This window comes from Ciconia boyciana, chromosome 21, assembly GCF_034638445.1.
Source record: "Ciconia boyciana chromosome 21, ASM3463844v1, whole genome shotgun sequence".
NCBI classification, from domain to species: domain Eukaryota; kingdom Metazoa; phylum Chordata; class Aves; order Ciconiiformes; family Ciconiidae; genus Ciconia; species Ciconia boyciana.
In genome coordinates this window covers 62466-80583 of record NC_132954.1, presented here as the reverse complement: position 1 = coordinate 80583, position 18118 = coordinate 62466, and the positions used below count along the sequence as shown (strand labels likewise).

At 40.5% G+C, this 18118-nt stretch overlaps 1 protein-coding gene across 1 annotated transcript in view; it reads right to left on the bottom strand.

Moving 5' to 3' along the window:
• Positions 1-10619: 10619 nt before the first annotated feature.
• The window catches only part of RLF (RLF zinc finger), a 53127-nt gene continuing 45628 nt past the window's right edge, over positions 10620-18118 (bottom strand). The window contains exon 8 of the mRNA XM_072884950.1: positions 10620-16207. Coding sequence (XP_072741051.1) covers positions 11462-16207 — 4746 coding nt within the window. The 3' untranslated portion in view covers positions 10620-11461. The remainder of the gene's footprint in view (positions 16208-18118) is intronic.

The window sequence follows — 18118 nt, the reverse complement described above, 5'->3', positions numbered from 1 at the left end:
TCCTGCGGGCACTTTGACAAGGCGGAGGAGAGCTGTTAGGGGCTGCTGGTAGCATCGGGAGGTGGCGGCGGCAGCAAGGAGGGCACCGGCCAGCGTGTTCATGCTGGATGCCTTACACTGCGCAGAAGCCTCTCCTCATGCTCAGGTGCAAAGATGCAGGGACTGATGTTATGGAAATTGCCTTCCCTAACTATTATATCAATCAGTCTTTATAGTATGAAAGTGTATTAACTTTGTTAATATATACATTAGTTCACTGCAATGCGATGAGGTAGTGGAATTTTACTAGAGACTTTGGTATTGTACATGCTTAAGTAAAACAAACTAAAGGACAGCCCAGCCCTGGAAGTAAGGACTTTACTTCTTGGAGGCTTAGAGCTGTCTATGAAGGATAAAGGATACCTGTGGACAACCCCTAAAACCCTCCCAGCATCATCTGGCATAGTATCCCAGTACCATCTGGACATAAGTAACTAGCAAGACTGACTCCAGGGACGTCCGGATCAATAGACAAGGAGCAAGAATGCTGCAGAAATAGAGTTGCTTTGCAAAGTTTTATTATGATTAGTAATCGGTATCGTGGGTGTTAGTGACTCGTCAGATCGTCTTGTACCTGAACATTTGAAGGGTATAAGAACCCTGTGTAAAACCACATTTGGGGTGTCCCAATTTGGCTGGGTCAAGCACCTCATAAGCACGGATAAATATTTACCCTTGTAATTCTATACTTTCCATTCTGATCTCTCCTCAGTTGGCACAGGCCACTTGCAAATTTTCATTAACACTGAGCTGTGGTGCTGAGCAAGCCATGGTTTCCCTGCTCTCCAGAGTGAATCTCAAGGCCCACTCAGAAACCCAACTGTAGCTGTGATCACAACAAATTTATTTCTTCTGGAGGCTGGCCAGGGCTGCAAGGCTGGGGCAAAGGATGTTGAGGGGCACAGCGTGAACAAGACCAGGTGAACAGTGATCCCTCCAAAGGAAAAGACCCTTTAGGAGTTCTGTCGCATCTGTGCAGCCATTCTGGCACCCCAGCCTCCAGTTTGACTCAGCCAAAGGGGATCACATAGGTACCCAGAGACAGCAGTAGGCCAGGGCCCACTCAGTGATGGGCAGTACAGGCAGGAAAAAGTTTGTCTCCACCTGACTCCAACCATGAGGACACACCTTGATCAAGGTGGAGGAGGACCCCGAGAAGATTTTTTTGTGGGCTTCCACATGCACCAGATGTCCTGAATCATAGAGAGAACATTGACAGTGTACACCAACAGGCCCACTTTGTGGAGCACCAACCCCATCATCTTCCTCCAGAAGAGGCAGAGGAGTGGCTTGATAGCAATGGAGCAGAATTGGTTGGGCAAGGGCAAACTTAATACAATTCCCAAATGAGTCTGATCAGCTAGGTCAATACAATTCTGAACTTGCCCAAGCACTTTCTAGCCACATGTAGCGTCCATGGGAACCTTACATAGTGGAGGTCAAAGCCAAACTCCTGCAGTTTTCCCATGGGGTAGCTGTCGTCCCTCCCTATCAGATGTCTTTGCTACAGGGCAAAGAACAGACTGGCACCATGTACTAAGTGGAGCAAGTTGTGAATCAGCTGTCTAAGATGCTCCAACCTGGGACCACCTAGGTCTGGTCAGGAGGGATCATGTTGCCTAGCACAGATCTAGGTCACTGAGATAGCCTTCACAGTGATCTTACAGTCTGCGCTCAGGAGCAATATTGGGTACCAAGTCTGTAGGGTGCAGAGGTGTCCCTGCTTGGGCAGCCCCCACCCCTGCACAACAGGAGCAGCACATTATTGGCTGCAAACGTGACCCAGAAAGTGGTGAGTTTTGGACCAAGGATGCTCTAGAAAGTGCAGTATAACTTGATGTCAGCCCACTGATGTCTGAAGAGTTGTTAGGAGATGTACACAGGAGGGATCCTGAGCTCAGACATAGTGAGGGGGGAGTTATATCCATGGGGATCTCTGGTGCCAGCAGGTCGAGGGAGGTGATCCTTCCCTTCTACTCAGCACTGGTGGGGCCACACCTGGAGTGACCCTCTTGTGCTGGGCCCCCAAGATAGACATGGAGCTACTGGAGTGAGTCCAGTGAAGGACTATGAAGATGATGAAGGGACTGGAGCACCTTTCATATGAGGAAAGGCTGGGAGAGCTGAGACTGTTCAGCCTGGAGAAGAGAAGGCTCAGGGGAACCTTATCAATGTGTGTAAATATGTAATGTGAGAGAATGAAGACGAGGGAGCCAGACTCTTCTCAGCAGTGCCCCCTGGCAGGACAAGATGCAATGGGCACAAATTAAAAACCATTAAATTCCATCTGAACACAAGAAAACACTTTTTTACTGTGAGAGTGGTCAAACACTGGGACAGATTGTCCAGAGAGGTTGTGGAAATATTCCATCTTTGGAGATATTCAAAAGCCATCTGGACATGGTCCTGGGCAACCTGCTCTCACTGATCGTGCTTGAGCAGCAGGTACGGGCGAGGGAGATGATCTCAAGAGGTCTCTTCCAACCTAAACCATTCTGTGACTATGGGGAGCCTGTTCTCACAGGTTTGGCAAATGAACTCTGGAGAGAAAGGGTGCCTTACTCCCTTCTGCATCAGCCCCAAATCCATCAACATAGTGTTAACCAGACCATCAAGGAAAGCATAGTTGGAATTGCACTTCTTCTGGTTCTGGCATCAGGGCACAGGCAGTAATGAGGTTAATTAATCAGGTTTTCTCACAGTCCCAAAGATCCAGCAGGTGACCTGGTATAACCTTGGCAACCCAAAGGCAATAGGCTGGGGAAAAGCAGGGTCATTATACCCTTAGAGACAGCCGAGTTCAGTGACTGGACCATGGTGTACGTCCTGCAGGAACATGACACAACACCCTCCCTTCTGAAGGAAGAGGTGCACAAGGCTCCAGAGAAAACTCATCCTACATCTGTACTGTTTAGCAACAATTACCCTGCGGTGCTCCTGAGGACTCCTGGGCAGTACTGACACTTGTGCCAGCAGTGCCATGCAGCAACTTGTGCTCATCACAGATGAGAGTACAGTAGCTGTACGTTTTTATCTTTGCCTAGTTTTGCTCCTCCTGTAACTATGAATCTGGAATCCCTTATTCCACTCAATGTTTTCTGGGTATTATTCTGACACAAGCACATCTCGTGCTGAAATTGATACAAAGCCTTATCCATTTCATTGTTGTCTCCAATTTCAGATCCTATGAAATCAAAATATCTTTTTCACGTTGCATTGTTTACCCTGCACAGATCTGAAATCCTGCCCTATCTCCAGCTCCACCTCTCCCAAATACTGGCTCCATCTGATAACATTAGGATATTTTCCACCAGTCTTTGCTATTTGATAGTTTCTGCTGGTTCCTGCTGCTGCTACTCAGCAATCCTTGGCTGCATCCATTTACATCTGCCATTCTTCCCAGTATTGCACAACATGAACTTACACGCTAGAGCTGAATTACCTTTCCCAAACACAATGTTGCTGCTTCTCTGTTCATACTCCTTCCTGCCTGCCCTGCTCCCCAGTAAAACTAAGGATTTCAGCAGAAGGCCTGCTTGTATAAGCAGGGAGTTTTAGCGACCTAAAATGCGAAAGAGTAAACTCCTGACTGTCACACATCTTCTCTCTCTTGCTTTAGCATACAGATTGAAGGGTGTTCCTTTATTATTGGATGGATGCAACTTTTGCTACTGAGGCTGGTCATCTCTGTTCTGTCCTTTCACAAGCTCACAGAGGTCTCTTTCCTCACTGTTTCTACAGAAAAGGTCTTCCAGAACTGCTCTAAGAATTTGCAACTTTTTTTTCTGATTTCCAGTACAGTGTTCCTGTTGATTTGCTCTGTGCAGTGCCCTGTAAGCTCACACAGCTTCTCTGTGTTACATGAGGGGAAGACAGGAGAGGCACTCCTCCTCAGCATGCATTTGCTGACCAATCCAAGGGCCATTAGTTTTTCTTCATCCACTAGACTTTTCATTCCCCAGGTACTGCAGTCTGTACACAAGATGTTTAAATTATTTTTCTTCAGTACAAGTTACCCAGACTGCACACAATAATGCATATGAAGACTCACTAGTACTTGTTCAAATCCTTTCACAGCCACACTAAGAGAAGGGAAGTGCAAAAATTAATACTGACTAAACGAGTATTTGACTGGTTTTCTCCCCTGGTATATATTGCAAGCAGTTCCTTGACTGTCTCCTAACAGCTGCTTTTTTTCTCCTTGCAATGCAGTATCATTGACTCTAATTCTACTAGAGTAAGCTCTGTTAAGTCCTTTTTAAAATAAAGCAGGCTGGCACAACACATGTTCCATAAAGTCATTTGTTTGGCTGCTTGCTCTGGGACTCCCCATTGCAGACAGACAGATATTGCTGCAGGGGAATTTCCAGAATGTGGGTTCTTTCCTTTTTAAAAATGGGGAAGAATTCAAGGTAATTGGCCCCTCCCGGTCAAGCCACCAGAGATCTGCCACAGAGACAAGCAGCTGCTACAGACCATCCCTGGAGATGAGCTGCGCTAGCAATAACTTGGTACACAACAGTAATTCAGTCATGTGAAGGACCATGATAGTGGAAGAAACTGGGGGTAAAGGGGACCGTTGCAGAGCACAGCCAGGCATGTTCACATTAGGAAGGCTGCAATTCCAGAGTCTGAACTGTTATTTTTTGGTGATTCCATTCTCACTGAGTGAGCAAAGAGACTTGCACTTCTGGTTAAGGAGACGAAGCTTGGGTTTACTCTTGTAAAGGAAGACAAGATGGATTATAGCACAGGAAGAAAGGAGTACAGAGACCAGAGTACAGAAGAGGGGAAGCCTGCTTAGAGGACTGGGATAGCGAGTTTGGGAAAGTGGGGTAATGAGAGATGGCACGCTACTTCAACTGAACAGCAGGCCTGAGCAAGGATGTAAGGGCATCCAAATGGGCCATGAATCTCTCACATTAACTGTAGCCCCAATAGCATTAGTAACTTGTTTCTCTGAGTTGCAGCCCTATTTCCTTGCACTATAATGGTAGAAAGGTATTGAATTGTATGTTACTGTTGCTGGCTTTGTTTTCTAACATTTCAAGGAGTTAAATAAATTCAGAGAAGTGCTGGAGCTGGCGCAAAGGAAACAGCAGGAGATCACAGCTGGGAGCAGGAGAAGCAGAGACTCCTCTTGGTAGCAATGAGACAGGTACTGCCCCACTCATCTCTGTGAGCATTTGAAGCTGACTTGTATCAGCACTGCCATCAAAAGCAGAGCACCAGCCCCCTTCTCTTCCTCTCTCACTTCCTGTGCTCACACATTTACATGGTTTTGTAGTAAGGACTGAAGAACTCATCAGTGTTGAAATACTTTAAGCCTTTCTTGTCATGGTTTTTGCCTAAGCCAGTTAATTCTGAATGTAAGCCGGTCCCCTCCTTTCTGAACCAGAAAAAAACAAAAATATTTTGGGAAATATGAAGTTACAGAGCCCTACAAGGAATCAAATATTTATTTAGAGTCAAAACACTCTCTTCATATTTGGTATCTGTAATGTTAAGTGAAGACACCATAGGTGCTGCTGAAATGCACAGAGCTTGCTACAGCAGTACTGGGGACACACATACCATGCAGAGCACAATTGAACATCTAACTTGATAGAGACACAGTAAGAGGGCTGTTAATGAATGCTCCTTTTTAGCCAGTTCTTGAGACAGCATTTTAGTATCATTCATCTATCTTATTTCTACGTCAAAAGTACAACAGAACTTGTTTGTGGATTTTTAATCATTGACTTTTCATAAAATAATGCCAGCTTAATTTTCTCATTTTCTATCAGTTACCATTTGTAACTATTTGGCAGAATGACTCATCAAATAACTTAAAGAACAGCGTTATCTTTTCTGTAAGCTGGTATGTCCCCCCAGAAGAAATACTATCCCTGCCAACTGCCATGAAAGACAAGGCAGTGCTCCTCTCGCTGAGCTCTGTTACTGGCCGTCACTTTTCTCCTTTCCTAGAGGAAGCTCTAGCAATTCATCGAAGCTGGCCAAGCCAAATCCCTCCCCAGCACTGCACTGCATCCTGACCAATCCCTTACCTACTTCCTTCCCTATAAACGTAAATCTTAAGACATTTTCAAGGAAGAGCAACAGCTCTCTTATCCCACCCTCACCCCCTCCAAACTCATGTGGGCATAGGGAAAAAAAATTGGGGGAATACTGCTGTGGGGAGTCAGAAGAGCCAAAGGGCTCAAGGCACCAGCTGTAAACTTTAGGGGAGAGGGAGAACAGGTTTAGCACCTGACAGGGCCAGACAAAGGCAAGGTGGTTTCATTTAAGCCTCCCCTGCTCTCTGCCATAACCATGTTCAGATTCTTGACAAGACATGCTAGGACTTAACTGGAAATTTAATTTCCCTCAAATAATTCACTGCTGCCAAGATGCAGAATTTGTGAAATACAGTGTCACAAGGCTGTATCAGCATCATAAAATTCAAAGATCTTGCATGAACAAAGATAGCCAGAAAACAGACAAGTGAAAACACTGAACTAACCTGTTCACTCTGCCGAGAGCCCTGCCAGAAGTAGAGAAGTCAGCCTAGGTGGTCTCTAATGGTATTTGCATTTTTTTACTACCCATGGGAACATGGCAGGGCAGCCCACAGCCTTGGGGAATTTAGTCATGCACAACCAATAAACATGTTGTTTTCCTACAAAATCCACACACCTGAAGACAATAATTTAAAAAATGGAAGCAACATACCATGATTATGAACTTGCTGCTACTTTTTCTCAGGTATCTAGTGTTTACAGTAAGAATCCTTTTTTAGCAAGTCAACGTGATGGTGGTCCTTTACCGCAGAACAAAATGTTTCTCCCGTATGTTTGAAAGCAAGAAGCTGGAAGTGTTACATCTTCTCTCTAAGACAAGTTCTGGTAGCACTTGGAAGGAAAAATGATGGCCTACTCAATGATATGAAAACAGAAATAGACAGTAAAAACTCTGAACTTCAGACCTTTACCCTTTTGTGGCCTCCTTCCCTGATACCCACCAGTGCTAGGCAATTAGAAAGATCAGATAAACAAGCCCAAGAAGAAATCAGGATCAGGATAGGGATTCAAACTGTATAGTTTTGATGGTGCAACATCTATTACCTCGCTGAGATAGTAGTGCATTTTGTAGATTATAAAGAAGTGGAGTTCAAAGACTGAAACACAGTCGGTATCTGAAATGGGTAACACATTATTTCTATAACTAGGAAGCAGCTGATAGACCACTGTGACATTGGTACCTTTCAACAGAAGTATGAATACAACTCGAGACCACAGTATTAAAAATCCCAGTAGCGCATGGCATGCCACATCACCAGAGGAAAATGCCTCCAAGGTGCTCATATACGACCACTGAGGAAAACCCACTCACCACTTTCCAAATACAATTATTGGACTGAAGAATATTGCAGGACCTGTCTCCACACCTGACAGACAGAAACAATGTCTGTCTCTTTATCTTGTCCTGCATTACATTCAAGCCTATGGAAATAGTAGTAATTTAAGTTAACAGCAGCAGCCTACTCAACAGGATCTATAAAATACTTCAGAGATGTAATTTGTAAAAGCTTCCCCTGTGTATAGTGGTGGTAATTTACACATGTGCAGTAACTCTTATTTGGTATGAGCAATACCTTCAAGGAATTAAAAGTTTCACACATGACTCTTCTGTGGGATTACGGAACTACAGCTGAACGCTGAAGAACTTTAATACACAGCTTAAACACAGTAGGATTGTATAAAGGTGATTCTGTATGATCTTGTAGTTCTTTGGTGGCAAGTTTGCAGCAGAGCTTATATGAACAGTATACAAGAAATGCAAACTCATTCAAAGTCATAGTTTTAAAATGATCCGTAACTTGGGAGCTTGACAGAAGGAAGTAGGAAGCTATGCTCCAAAGGGAAAGGCAAGGCTGCACCACTGGGTATTTTATTTTGTTCATTAGTCACACTGCAAGGACACATGGTACCTCCAAACAGCCTGCACTTTGAATTGTTGCTTTTGACAGTGAATTGTAAGTGAACCCATTCATTCCTACGTTCATGTCAGAACAGGTAGACAGATCCACTGCAAGTTACACTGGAGAAGATGGATGTTTGCAATAAGCCTTCATTCATGTGGTAATTTATCCAGCAGTCTTAGGCAAACTCTTGGAAAGTTTTTATCTTTTACACAGAAAAGCTTCACCCATGCCAGGCAGAAACTCTTTTGTTCCTTATTTCTGGACAACTTCTGTGGTCCCAGAATCTTTTTAAGTATAAAAAGAATTAATTCACAAACTCCATAAGGTTGTTCACTGGGAATCTGTGATCATAGCTTCCTATTAAGCAGAAAGTTACTAGTGCCGACTCCAAGAGGCAACCACAGAAAAGAAAGAAAACAACTTGAAGAAAGTTTAAGTACAATCAAACTTGACTACCAGTCAAGTGTAAAAAGAAAGAGAAGGAACCTGTGATCACAGAGTTAACGTGAAATCTTATCCAGCTTCAGGTTACAATATGTGCAAAATATAGCATGGGCAATGGGGGGAGAAGCTCAGATCTGCCATTGGAGCTGTACCATGTGTGGCATTTCTAAAACCAGTAATGTGTCTATTCTCCAAGAACCTCAAGCATTCATTAGAGGAAGGTCTAGCGAATGATGTGTGAATGAAGTCTAAAAGAATAAATGCAAACTTCTCTGGAAAGTTTTCTTGTGTATATAGGTAAAAAGATCACACTGAACTGTTACCCCAGTTAAACAAATTTCCATCTGTCAGCTAAGCAACTGTCAACTAACCCAATGAAAACAGAAAGCGAAAAGTCTGTGTTTAAATGCCTTCAGGTTTGCAAAGACATTGTCACTATTCCAAAACTACTATAAAAAAAAAAAACCTGTAATATTACATTATTTGCAACATACTACCTTAAATACCCCATTTACCAAAGGCTGCATCTACATCATAAAGCAGATGGAAATAAATCTCATTTTTAATTTTTAAATTTTCTTCTGGTTTCTGGCTTGTGTAAACATGTAGGAGTATTACCTTCCAAATTTCTTATGAAAACCAGTTTGTCCCCAGGTCACTCAAGGTAACTTCAGGTCCTTGCACAGAGTAGCTTTCCATCAGTGTGTGCTCATGGATGGAAGTGGCAGTCAGCATCAGATATGATGCAATTGTCTCAGGAACATACAATTTTGTTACCTTCAAAGAGGACTCAGCTAGCCTAAGGAGTCATCACAAAATTGTCTCCTACCTTTTAAGTCTGCAGATACTTGCTTTGGTGGAATCTATTTCTCTTTGCTACTCCCCATGTAGAAAGATCTTTACTGGTCTCTTACGACTCACCTAATTTATCACCACATTAGTATTAGTCTTGCATTTAATCATTTCCATTTTCCTGGCTGTACTCACAGCATTTTAAGTTGTAGGAAGCAATCAATGACATCAAAACTACTTTTTAAAAGATCTGGTACATTTTTAGGACTACACAAAGCAAAAGCCTGCACACTGCCTTTGTCTCACCACTTCTCTGGTGTGTGGCATATATACATATTTTCCATCTCATTTCATTCCTGCATTCTCATCTAATTTCTCTCATTCAAAGTATTTTAAATGCTTGAATTCTTTAATGCTGTCATATTGGAAGCTCTGGTTATCTAGTGGAAATACAGCTGCTTGACCCGAAACTGAAGACTCAAAACCTGAATGAATTTACTATTCATGCTGACCAGTTTTCTTTCTCTAGGCACTGAAGGGGACAGATTGCTTTGTGGGATACTCAAAAAACACAGTAGTGTACTGCTACCTCTCCAGGCACATTACCTGAAGCAGTCATCACATGTTTATTAAGTTTGCAGTTAATCTCTTTTCCTGTTTTGAGATCCTGAAGATTCAAGTATGTTTGAACATGACACAAACTTGACATTAAAAGGTAGACTTTTTTTTTTTAAAAAGAGACAAAAATCACTTTGGAACACACTTTAGCTACTTCAGGTGTCTGGCCCTGTTGCAGTATTTAACCTTTTGACCCTAACTTACTTCCATTTTAAAAAGTTAGTGAGAAGATTCATGCACCATATTCCTTTCATTACAAGAAGCTTATAGTTTAGAGAAAGGAAATTACAGGAAAAGATATGCAATAAACTACACTTCTGCTTGGTGTACGACTTTTAATCTAACTTTTATTTTAAGGATGCCCAAATAACTTTTCTAAGTGTAGTATAAAGATGCCATTTCTGCCTAGTTTTGGTCATAACACAGTTCTTCAGATAGTTTTTTAGATAGCCTTCTTCATTCCTGCACCCAGCCAATATTCATGGTGTGTTTTAAACAACATTTCCCAAAGTCTTCTCCATTTCCTTTCCACTGCTACTCTTCAGATCACAGTATAAAACCCAAAACACCCCAACAAAACCCAAGCCCTCAATCAGTAAGAAGCTGTGATTGCTGCTTGCTCATTAGCATCCTCACAGAGACTGGGAAATGCCACTCACAGGGGAAACAGATTCTGGGCCTCATGATGTATCCAGAAGTACGGCAAGAAATGAGACACAGAAGAACAAGAAACAGATCTTAAAATATTAGATTACTCTTCTGGTGAATCTTCCAGCTAAGTTTTATTCATTATTGAAAAAGCTAACCAGGGAACCCAAAATATGCACTGATACTTTCATGTGACACAACTCTCTTGGAAGTCTGGCAACGCTCTTCAAACACTTATGTTGTTCCATAAACTCTCAGAAGCATCTTCTTCCCTTAAAGGGAAAGATAACTAGGTCTTTCTCATCTCTAAGTGGCAAGTGCTTTCTGCCTGTACTAATCATAATTCTTTCAAGTCTGAAAAAAGCACAGAGAATATTATAAAATTAAATGTAATACTTTACTTTTCTGTATCTATATTGTTTCATCAGTCTGATAAATTATCTACAAATGAGTAAGACTTAAGCAACATTGTCCAGTGCACTCAGAATGGTCCCAAATTCAATTACAAGTAAACCACATTGAAGATTTACTGTACAGTAAACAAATGGGTGAAAAACTGTAATTTATTGAAACTCATAACTCAAAAAATATAAGATGCTGTAGTGTACAATATGTTACACAAAGCACCCTAGGGTGCACATTCAAGTCAAGTAATAACTCCATCGCCCCCCAAACCCTGGTACCCTAGTACTTGTTCCATATACAATCATGCACACTTACTCTTCAAGAGGAAGCCCCCAGTATTCTGATGTGTTAAATAGCACCAAATCAGCATAGTCCATTGAAAAAAATGGGGAGCTAAATTAACTCGGCCAATACTTTTGACAGATATTATACATTCATGGAATTAAACAGTCTAAACTAACCTAAACAGTGTGTACTGTAACAATTACTGTTCTAATTTGAAGTTCTCCCCATATAGCAGTAGTGGAGGCAATCTGCTCTAAGCAAAACTACTTACGTACTTCCTACACAAAGCTCATCTGCCTTTTTTGTTGGAAATAAGTCTATGAGGGGTGTGGAAAACTTGGATCTTTCAAGAACAACTACTGGTCTTAAGTAATGAAGCTGTTTTAAGGCAAGGTCTCCACAGTCCGTTAGTGCCTTGTCCAAGATCGCCCTCAAATTTTCTAAAGAAGGGGCAGATGACGATTCTGACAACAAGGGCTGGATTTCTGTTAGCTGCCCATGATTGTTTTGGGTTACAATTACATTTTTGTCATTTACTAAGTTGTTTACTGGTGTATCCCCTTGACCGTCTCCCTCTTTTTGCAAGGTTTTATCTACTGGCAACTGCTCAGGAGAGTCCCATTCTACTACCTCATCAAAATCATCATCATCGTCGTCATCTTTTCCCTCACTTTCCTGAATAAATTTTAAAAATGAAGACTCAAATCCCATTGGTTTATATGTCTTTAAATCAAATGGTTTGGAGACTGGAGGCTTCTGAAATTTGTCTTTTGTAGCACAAAGTACATTTCTTTTCACATTTTGATTAACTGCACTATGTTGACATCCTTCTGGGTCTCTCTCTCTTGGCAACTCTAACTGTAAACTGGAGAAGTAAGAGCTATTCTCTCTTTCGCTATTTTCAGAAAAACCTTCAGTTTTACACATAACTGTCTCCCTGATGTTATGCTCTTCAAAACAGGTGTTCTTTGAACTGTGGTTATATTTTAAAGTGCCTGAATACATGAAGGCACTCGCATCAAAACTCACGCTACTCGATGCACATCTTTTTTGGTCTTCATTGCTCACATCTTGAGGATCACAGTCAGTATTTGGAACAAGAGGTTTTTCACTTTCCTGCACATACTCAGGATTAGCTGATTTATCCTCTTTAACTTTTACACCTTTTTTATCCAAGTCTAAAGCTGGTTCAGAGCAGGACTGTTTTTCAATCATTATGCCACATTTAACACAAACAACAAGTTTCTGAATCCGTTGCTCTATATACATATTGGTCATCTGATGTGTGCGCTTATAGTGCCTCACTATACTGCTTTCCAATTTGACAACAGACAAACATCCCTGAACCATGCAAGGGTACTGGGTCTGGTTAGACGTCTCTTTGCACATTTGTAGGGCTTCCTCTTTTGTTTTGAAATTTATCAAATGCTTTTCTCTACTTCTGCTAATCCTTTTAGATTTTTCTTTTAACTGCTTCCCATTCTGCTTGCTTACGTCAAAACTGTCTTTCAAATAACTTTGTTCACTTTTATCTTTATCTTGATTATCTTCCTCCTCTTTCTGATTTCCAAAGAGACTATCATAATATTCACTATGTCGGAAATATACATGTTGAGAGTAGTGACTGTAATTTGTGAAAATTCGATCACAGCCATTAAGGTCACAATGGATTTCAAAATCTTTGTTTAATTTTTCTTCATTGGCATGTTCTTCTATTAGGTGCTGTTTAAGCTTATTAAAGGTATAAAATACAGCAGGGCACTGGGCTTGGTTACAAGCAAATCTTGCAGATTCAGCTTCAGAAAGCAGTTTTTGATCCTCTAAGTGTTCATTGTGGAAGTCACTACAATGCTTAGCAAGAGCTTTAGAACACAAAAAACGCTTACCACACTCTTTGTATTTGCATGCAAATATTTTTTTACATTTGACAAGTTCCCTTTTTGTTCTTGCTTTGTCTTTTTCTAAGCAGAGCTGTTCCTTATTATACTGATGAACAGTTCTATAATGGCGAATCAAACCTTTCTGGTTGGTAAATGCAGAGTTGCAACTTTTATGTATACAATGAAATGGTTTGTGGTACTTATGCAATATATAACATAAGTTTCCTTTGGCAACTGTTCTTTTGCTTCCTCTTCCCTGTCTTGCTTCCAGTTCTTCCCTATGACTGTCCAGAGAAGCTATGTTAGATGTTTTTCTTGTTACATTATTGTCTGTCTCTTCACTGGACTCCAAATCGGTCTCAGAACTGCAGTCTTCCTTTTTAGGATGACACAGCTGTTCAGAGTGGTTTGAATGTTCAATGAATTCAACATTGGTTGCACAAACAGGTGTTGGAACAGTGCTATTTTTACGCATGTCATCTGTACATAAACTTACATGATCAAATTTTTCATTAGAACATACCTTGTGAGCTACCCTCTCACAGCCAATTTGATGTTTGTTTCTATAGTGAATTCTAAGGTGTGTTTTTCTTGTAAACGATCTTTGGCAAATATGACACTTAAATGGTGAGTACCGATGCTGGAACATATTTAACTGAAGAACCATTTCCTTTGAATAGTTATGCTTTTTAACATAATGCATTAAGAGAGCTTCTCTGGTCACAAACTCACATGTACATCCTTGACATTCACAGAAAAATGGTTTAGCTGCCAGTTGAGTAAGGTACTGGCTGGGTAAATTATCTTGTTGCTCTTGAAGCTGAAATTTTGAGGTAGTTTCATCTACTGACTCAGGGCACTTGGCATCCCTAGATGAATAGGACTGTAAAGAGCCCAAAAAAGGCTTGTGTCTTGAAGAATTCTGAATGTTAGAATTTTTTAAGCTTAGATGTTTCAAACCTAACATTAGTTCCAACATGTTATCTTCAATATTTGATTCTTTAGAACTGTCATAAAAAGATGTTTCTGGGGAAGAAGGACAAGTTTCTTCCTTCAGGCCATTGCTTCCTTTAGCATCTATAGTACAATACAAGCTTTCTGGAGAGTCAGCATTTGTATCTGAATTATGACCTAACTCTGTACTAATGTCTGTAGGGGATTTACTGTCCTGAGCATCACTCAACAGATCGAGAAAGTCTTTAGTTTTCACCTCCATATTTTTTTTACCTTTAAAGTTATATGGATGGACCCTGCGAAGGTGTTTTTGCATACTCCTGGAATTTTTGTGTGTGGAACAGCAGCCTTCAAAACCACAGGAAAGCTTTTTTTCATCAAAGCAAACTGACACATTAGAACACTGTTGTTTCACATCTGCTGGATGGAAGACTCCTTCCTGGGACATGAGAAAACCTGGAACTGATTGATTGTGAGCCATTGTTTCAATCAGTAGAGGAGACACCTGGCCTTGGTTTACTGCAGCATCTGTGCTGTGGTCCCCACAATGAAGACTGCAATTACTTTCACTGTCTAGATCTTCACTGTCAGAGAGAGCTTCTTCCTTAATCTGTGGTATTTCCTGAGAGCCTGAGGGATCCAAGTTATCATTCAGACTGGAATTTTCAGATTGTTCAAGCAGCTGAGACTCTGGAAGATAACTGCATTTGTCTTTTGAAACGGACTCTTCAAGTTTTAGTGTTTGCTTCACTTCCCCATTTGACACTTCAATATTATGCACTGCAAGGTGATTCTGAAATTCAGTTTTTGAATAATAAAACTTTTTACAACCAAAGAAGTTGCAGGTGTACGATGCATCTCTGAAGTGCTGTGCCTCGTGATGGTAAAGTTGCCCTAAGTCACTAAAAACAATATTACAGCCATTTAGCTCACATTTATAACGAAGATCATCATGTGTTTGTTTGTGATTGAGAAGCTCATTAACTGACCCAAATCTAGCATAACAATCCATTGACACGCACATATACGGCTGAGGTCCACAGTGCACGCGTTCATGCTCCCGCAAATGAAAGGATGTCATGAAGTGTCGGCGACAGAAAGCACACTTCTCTCTCCTGTTTTTCATATCCAAGTAGTGTTTTGCATTCTCATCATTGTTTTGATGTTCAGCTTTCAGATGTACACTTAAGTATTTAAACTGTTTAAATACTCTAGAACAATCCGTTCCGGGACATGGATAGATGTCTCTGTCTTGTAGCTGGCAATTTTCCAGTTGGCTAAATGTGACATATTCATGTGTGTCATTGTCAAAGTTTTCAGGCAGCTGTGGCTGATGTGACTTTTCCTGAAATGCTCGAGGTGGGCTGCTGGAAGCTGTTGTCTTTTGTGGGGATCTCTCTTTTTTCAGTATTATTTTCTTTTTAGGTCTGTGTGTTCTACTAGGTGGCATTTTAACATGTTCCATTACATGTGGTACAAAAAATTCCTTTCTCTTGAACTTTTTTGTACACACTGGACACGTATAAACACCATCTTCCATATGCATCTTAGAATGATGCAGTATTCTAGCCTCTATACACTCCCTTTTGCAGAGCACACAAAAAAATTTGTATTGAAGCCATCTCTGGTATCTTTCTGAGGAACCAATTGGTTTTTTTACTCTTGCTTTTTCTTTAGGGTGGTTCATTGTGTCTTTTCCATCATAGTATTTATGTTCTTTTGTTTCATCATAGTCACTAAAGAAAGTTTCTAACATGTCAGTTTCATTGATTGACATATTACAACTTGCATCATCCTCAGAATCAGAAGCTACTTTCCCTAACAGTTTAAGGCAATGTCGCTTTAAAGTCTTCCAGTCCCAAAATTCAGGATCAAACGGCCAATATGCTTTTAAAGCTAACAGCAGCTCACAACGGAGTGAATTTGGAACCAGTGCATTTTCTTCATCAAATTTTTGATCTGGTTGCATATAAAGCTCTTCCAACACATTAAATCCACTCAAAGTTGGCTCAAGTAAAAATTCTGTGAGCTGACAAGCTCTTCTAACTTCAAGGTCTTCTGGTAAAAGGCATGCAATTGTTTTACATACTGATGTCTTCATTTCATCGCTTCCGTTTGATCTGATCTGAAGGGCTCTCACGCATAACAAAACAGACACAGCAAGTCCTGCTTCTTCTGCCTGTTTAAAAAAAAATAAAACAAACAACAAACAGCCACAAAACAAATGTTACTTTTCTTTGATAAGTACATTCTCTCTAGAACTGTTCTATGAAAAAAACGTGCAAGGAGGGCATCCAACAGACTACAGCCCATTCAGAATGTATTCAGGCTTCTGAGTGCTAAGTGCCTGAGTCACTGAGCATACTCTAAAAAAGTTGTAGTTTATTTTATGTGAGGAACCTCTTCTACTCTTCAAGCGAGGTGAGCCACTGCACATTTAGTGTGCTCTGTGGAGGAGTCACACAAACTAGTTTAGGCATTAGATGTTGCAAAACATCTTTCTAACTCATCTCTCTCTTCATTGAGTGACTCTCAATCATAACTCAGATGTCTAAAAGAGAATGGTGTAAATCTTCCATATACATTCCTCCTGCAGCATCCACACAGGATATTAATTCAGAACATCCAGTACTGTGTAATAAGGAAATTAATGTAAATTCACACCCTGAAACAAAATAACCTTCAACAGCATAAGCAGTACAGTAGCAGAAATGATTCTTGATGAAGATAACTGGCATTTCACTTCCAAACATTTTCTGGGGAGTCTATGCAACTTTGAGGTGCTGCTCAATAGTATCAGAAAGATACCTACAAATATTATTCACATACTGATTTTAAAAAATAATATATTCCAAATTCTACATGGACAAAATGAAAAGTTACCTTGTTCCAAAAGCACACTTTCCACCATAAAGAATCTGAATGCATGAAGTAACTATTTAGTCATTATTGGTAAACATAAGTTAACAGTCAAGATATTTATGAATCGTGTAGAGAGATGACACGTGGCTAACAACCACATCCACACCAGCTCAGATGGTAAAGATCCAAAAGAACTAAGAACAAGTTAAAAGAATTAGCAAGCTCTTATACTCACTGTGCACCGCCTATTCAATAACAGTGTTAATTTGCTAGACAGCAATACAAAAGCTATCTCCCCAAGAGAATAAATTTTAACACGGTTTAGCAGGAAACACAGAAAGAACTGGTATATAGTTAATAATGTGCATAATAACAAACATAATAACAATTATGCTTTATATATAAAGTGCACATTCACGCACATTTTAAAAGTAGAAATAGGCCAACTTTAGAGAAACTAGGGGCAAACATTTCTCTGTGCAATCACTACCGGAATTAATCTTTGCCAAATTAGAGTTCTGGACTCTCCTCTATGATCTGTCGAAAGGTAAATCATGTAACGTTTCTGATCTCTACTTTGACCCTAAAACAGGGCTCTGATACTTGCTCTTCTCTTATCAAATCACACTTGATGACTCATTTGGTTCACAGGATTAACTCTACTCAGTGAAAGAGACTCCCAGGCAAACAAACCTGAAGCTGGAGAGAAATTTAATTGAAAAAATGAACCTTGTCTGTTTTATCCATAATCCATTTGATGCCTTCCTTAACTCTGAATTAACTCATGTCCATATAAGAATGCAAAAAGATGAGCAAATTTGGGAGGGTACTGTTAATTGAATCATTCATAAAACTGAAGTTCACGTGGCAAATTCTACTCTACTTGTGCAAAACTATGTTGTTTTTCAGGAAGAAATATCTGAAATCTTTTGGAAATGGTGACACTTCTAAGGGAAAATCCTGTATCTAATTTAAGGTCCATGATCCGTGTAATACTGTTATTAAAACAGTTAAAATCCTGTTGTTATCAGCTATCTTATTTTTCCTCCGTTAAAGTGTGCCTGATTCATTTTTATTCATAATTGCCCTCCACAAATCTACTCTCATATAGTAACCAGACACAGGAAATTTCAGTCTAACCAATTCCAAGAGTCAGAGTAGCTATCAAAGGAAGACAGAAACATCCTATTGAGCAACTACCCAGATTAACCATAGCTATCTCCTTCTG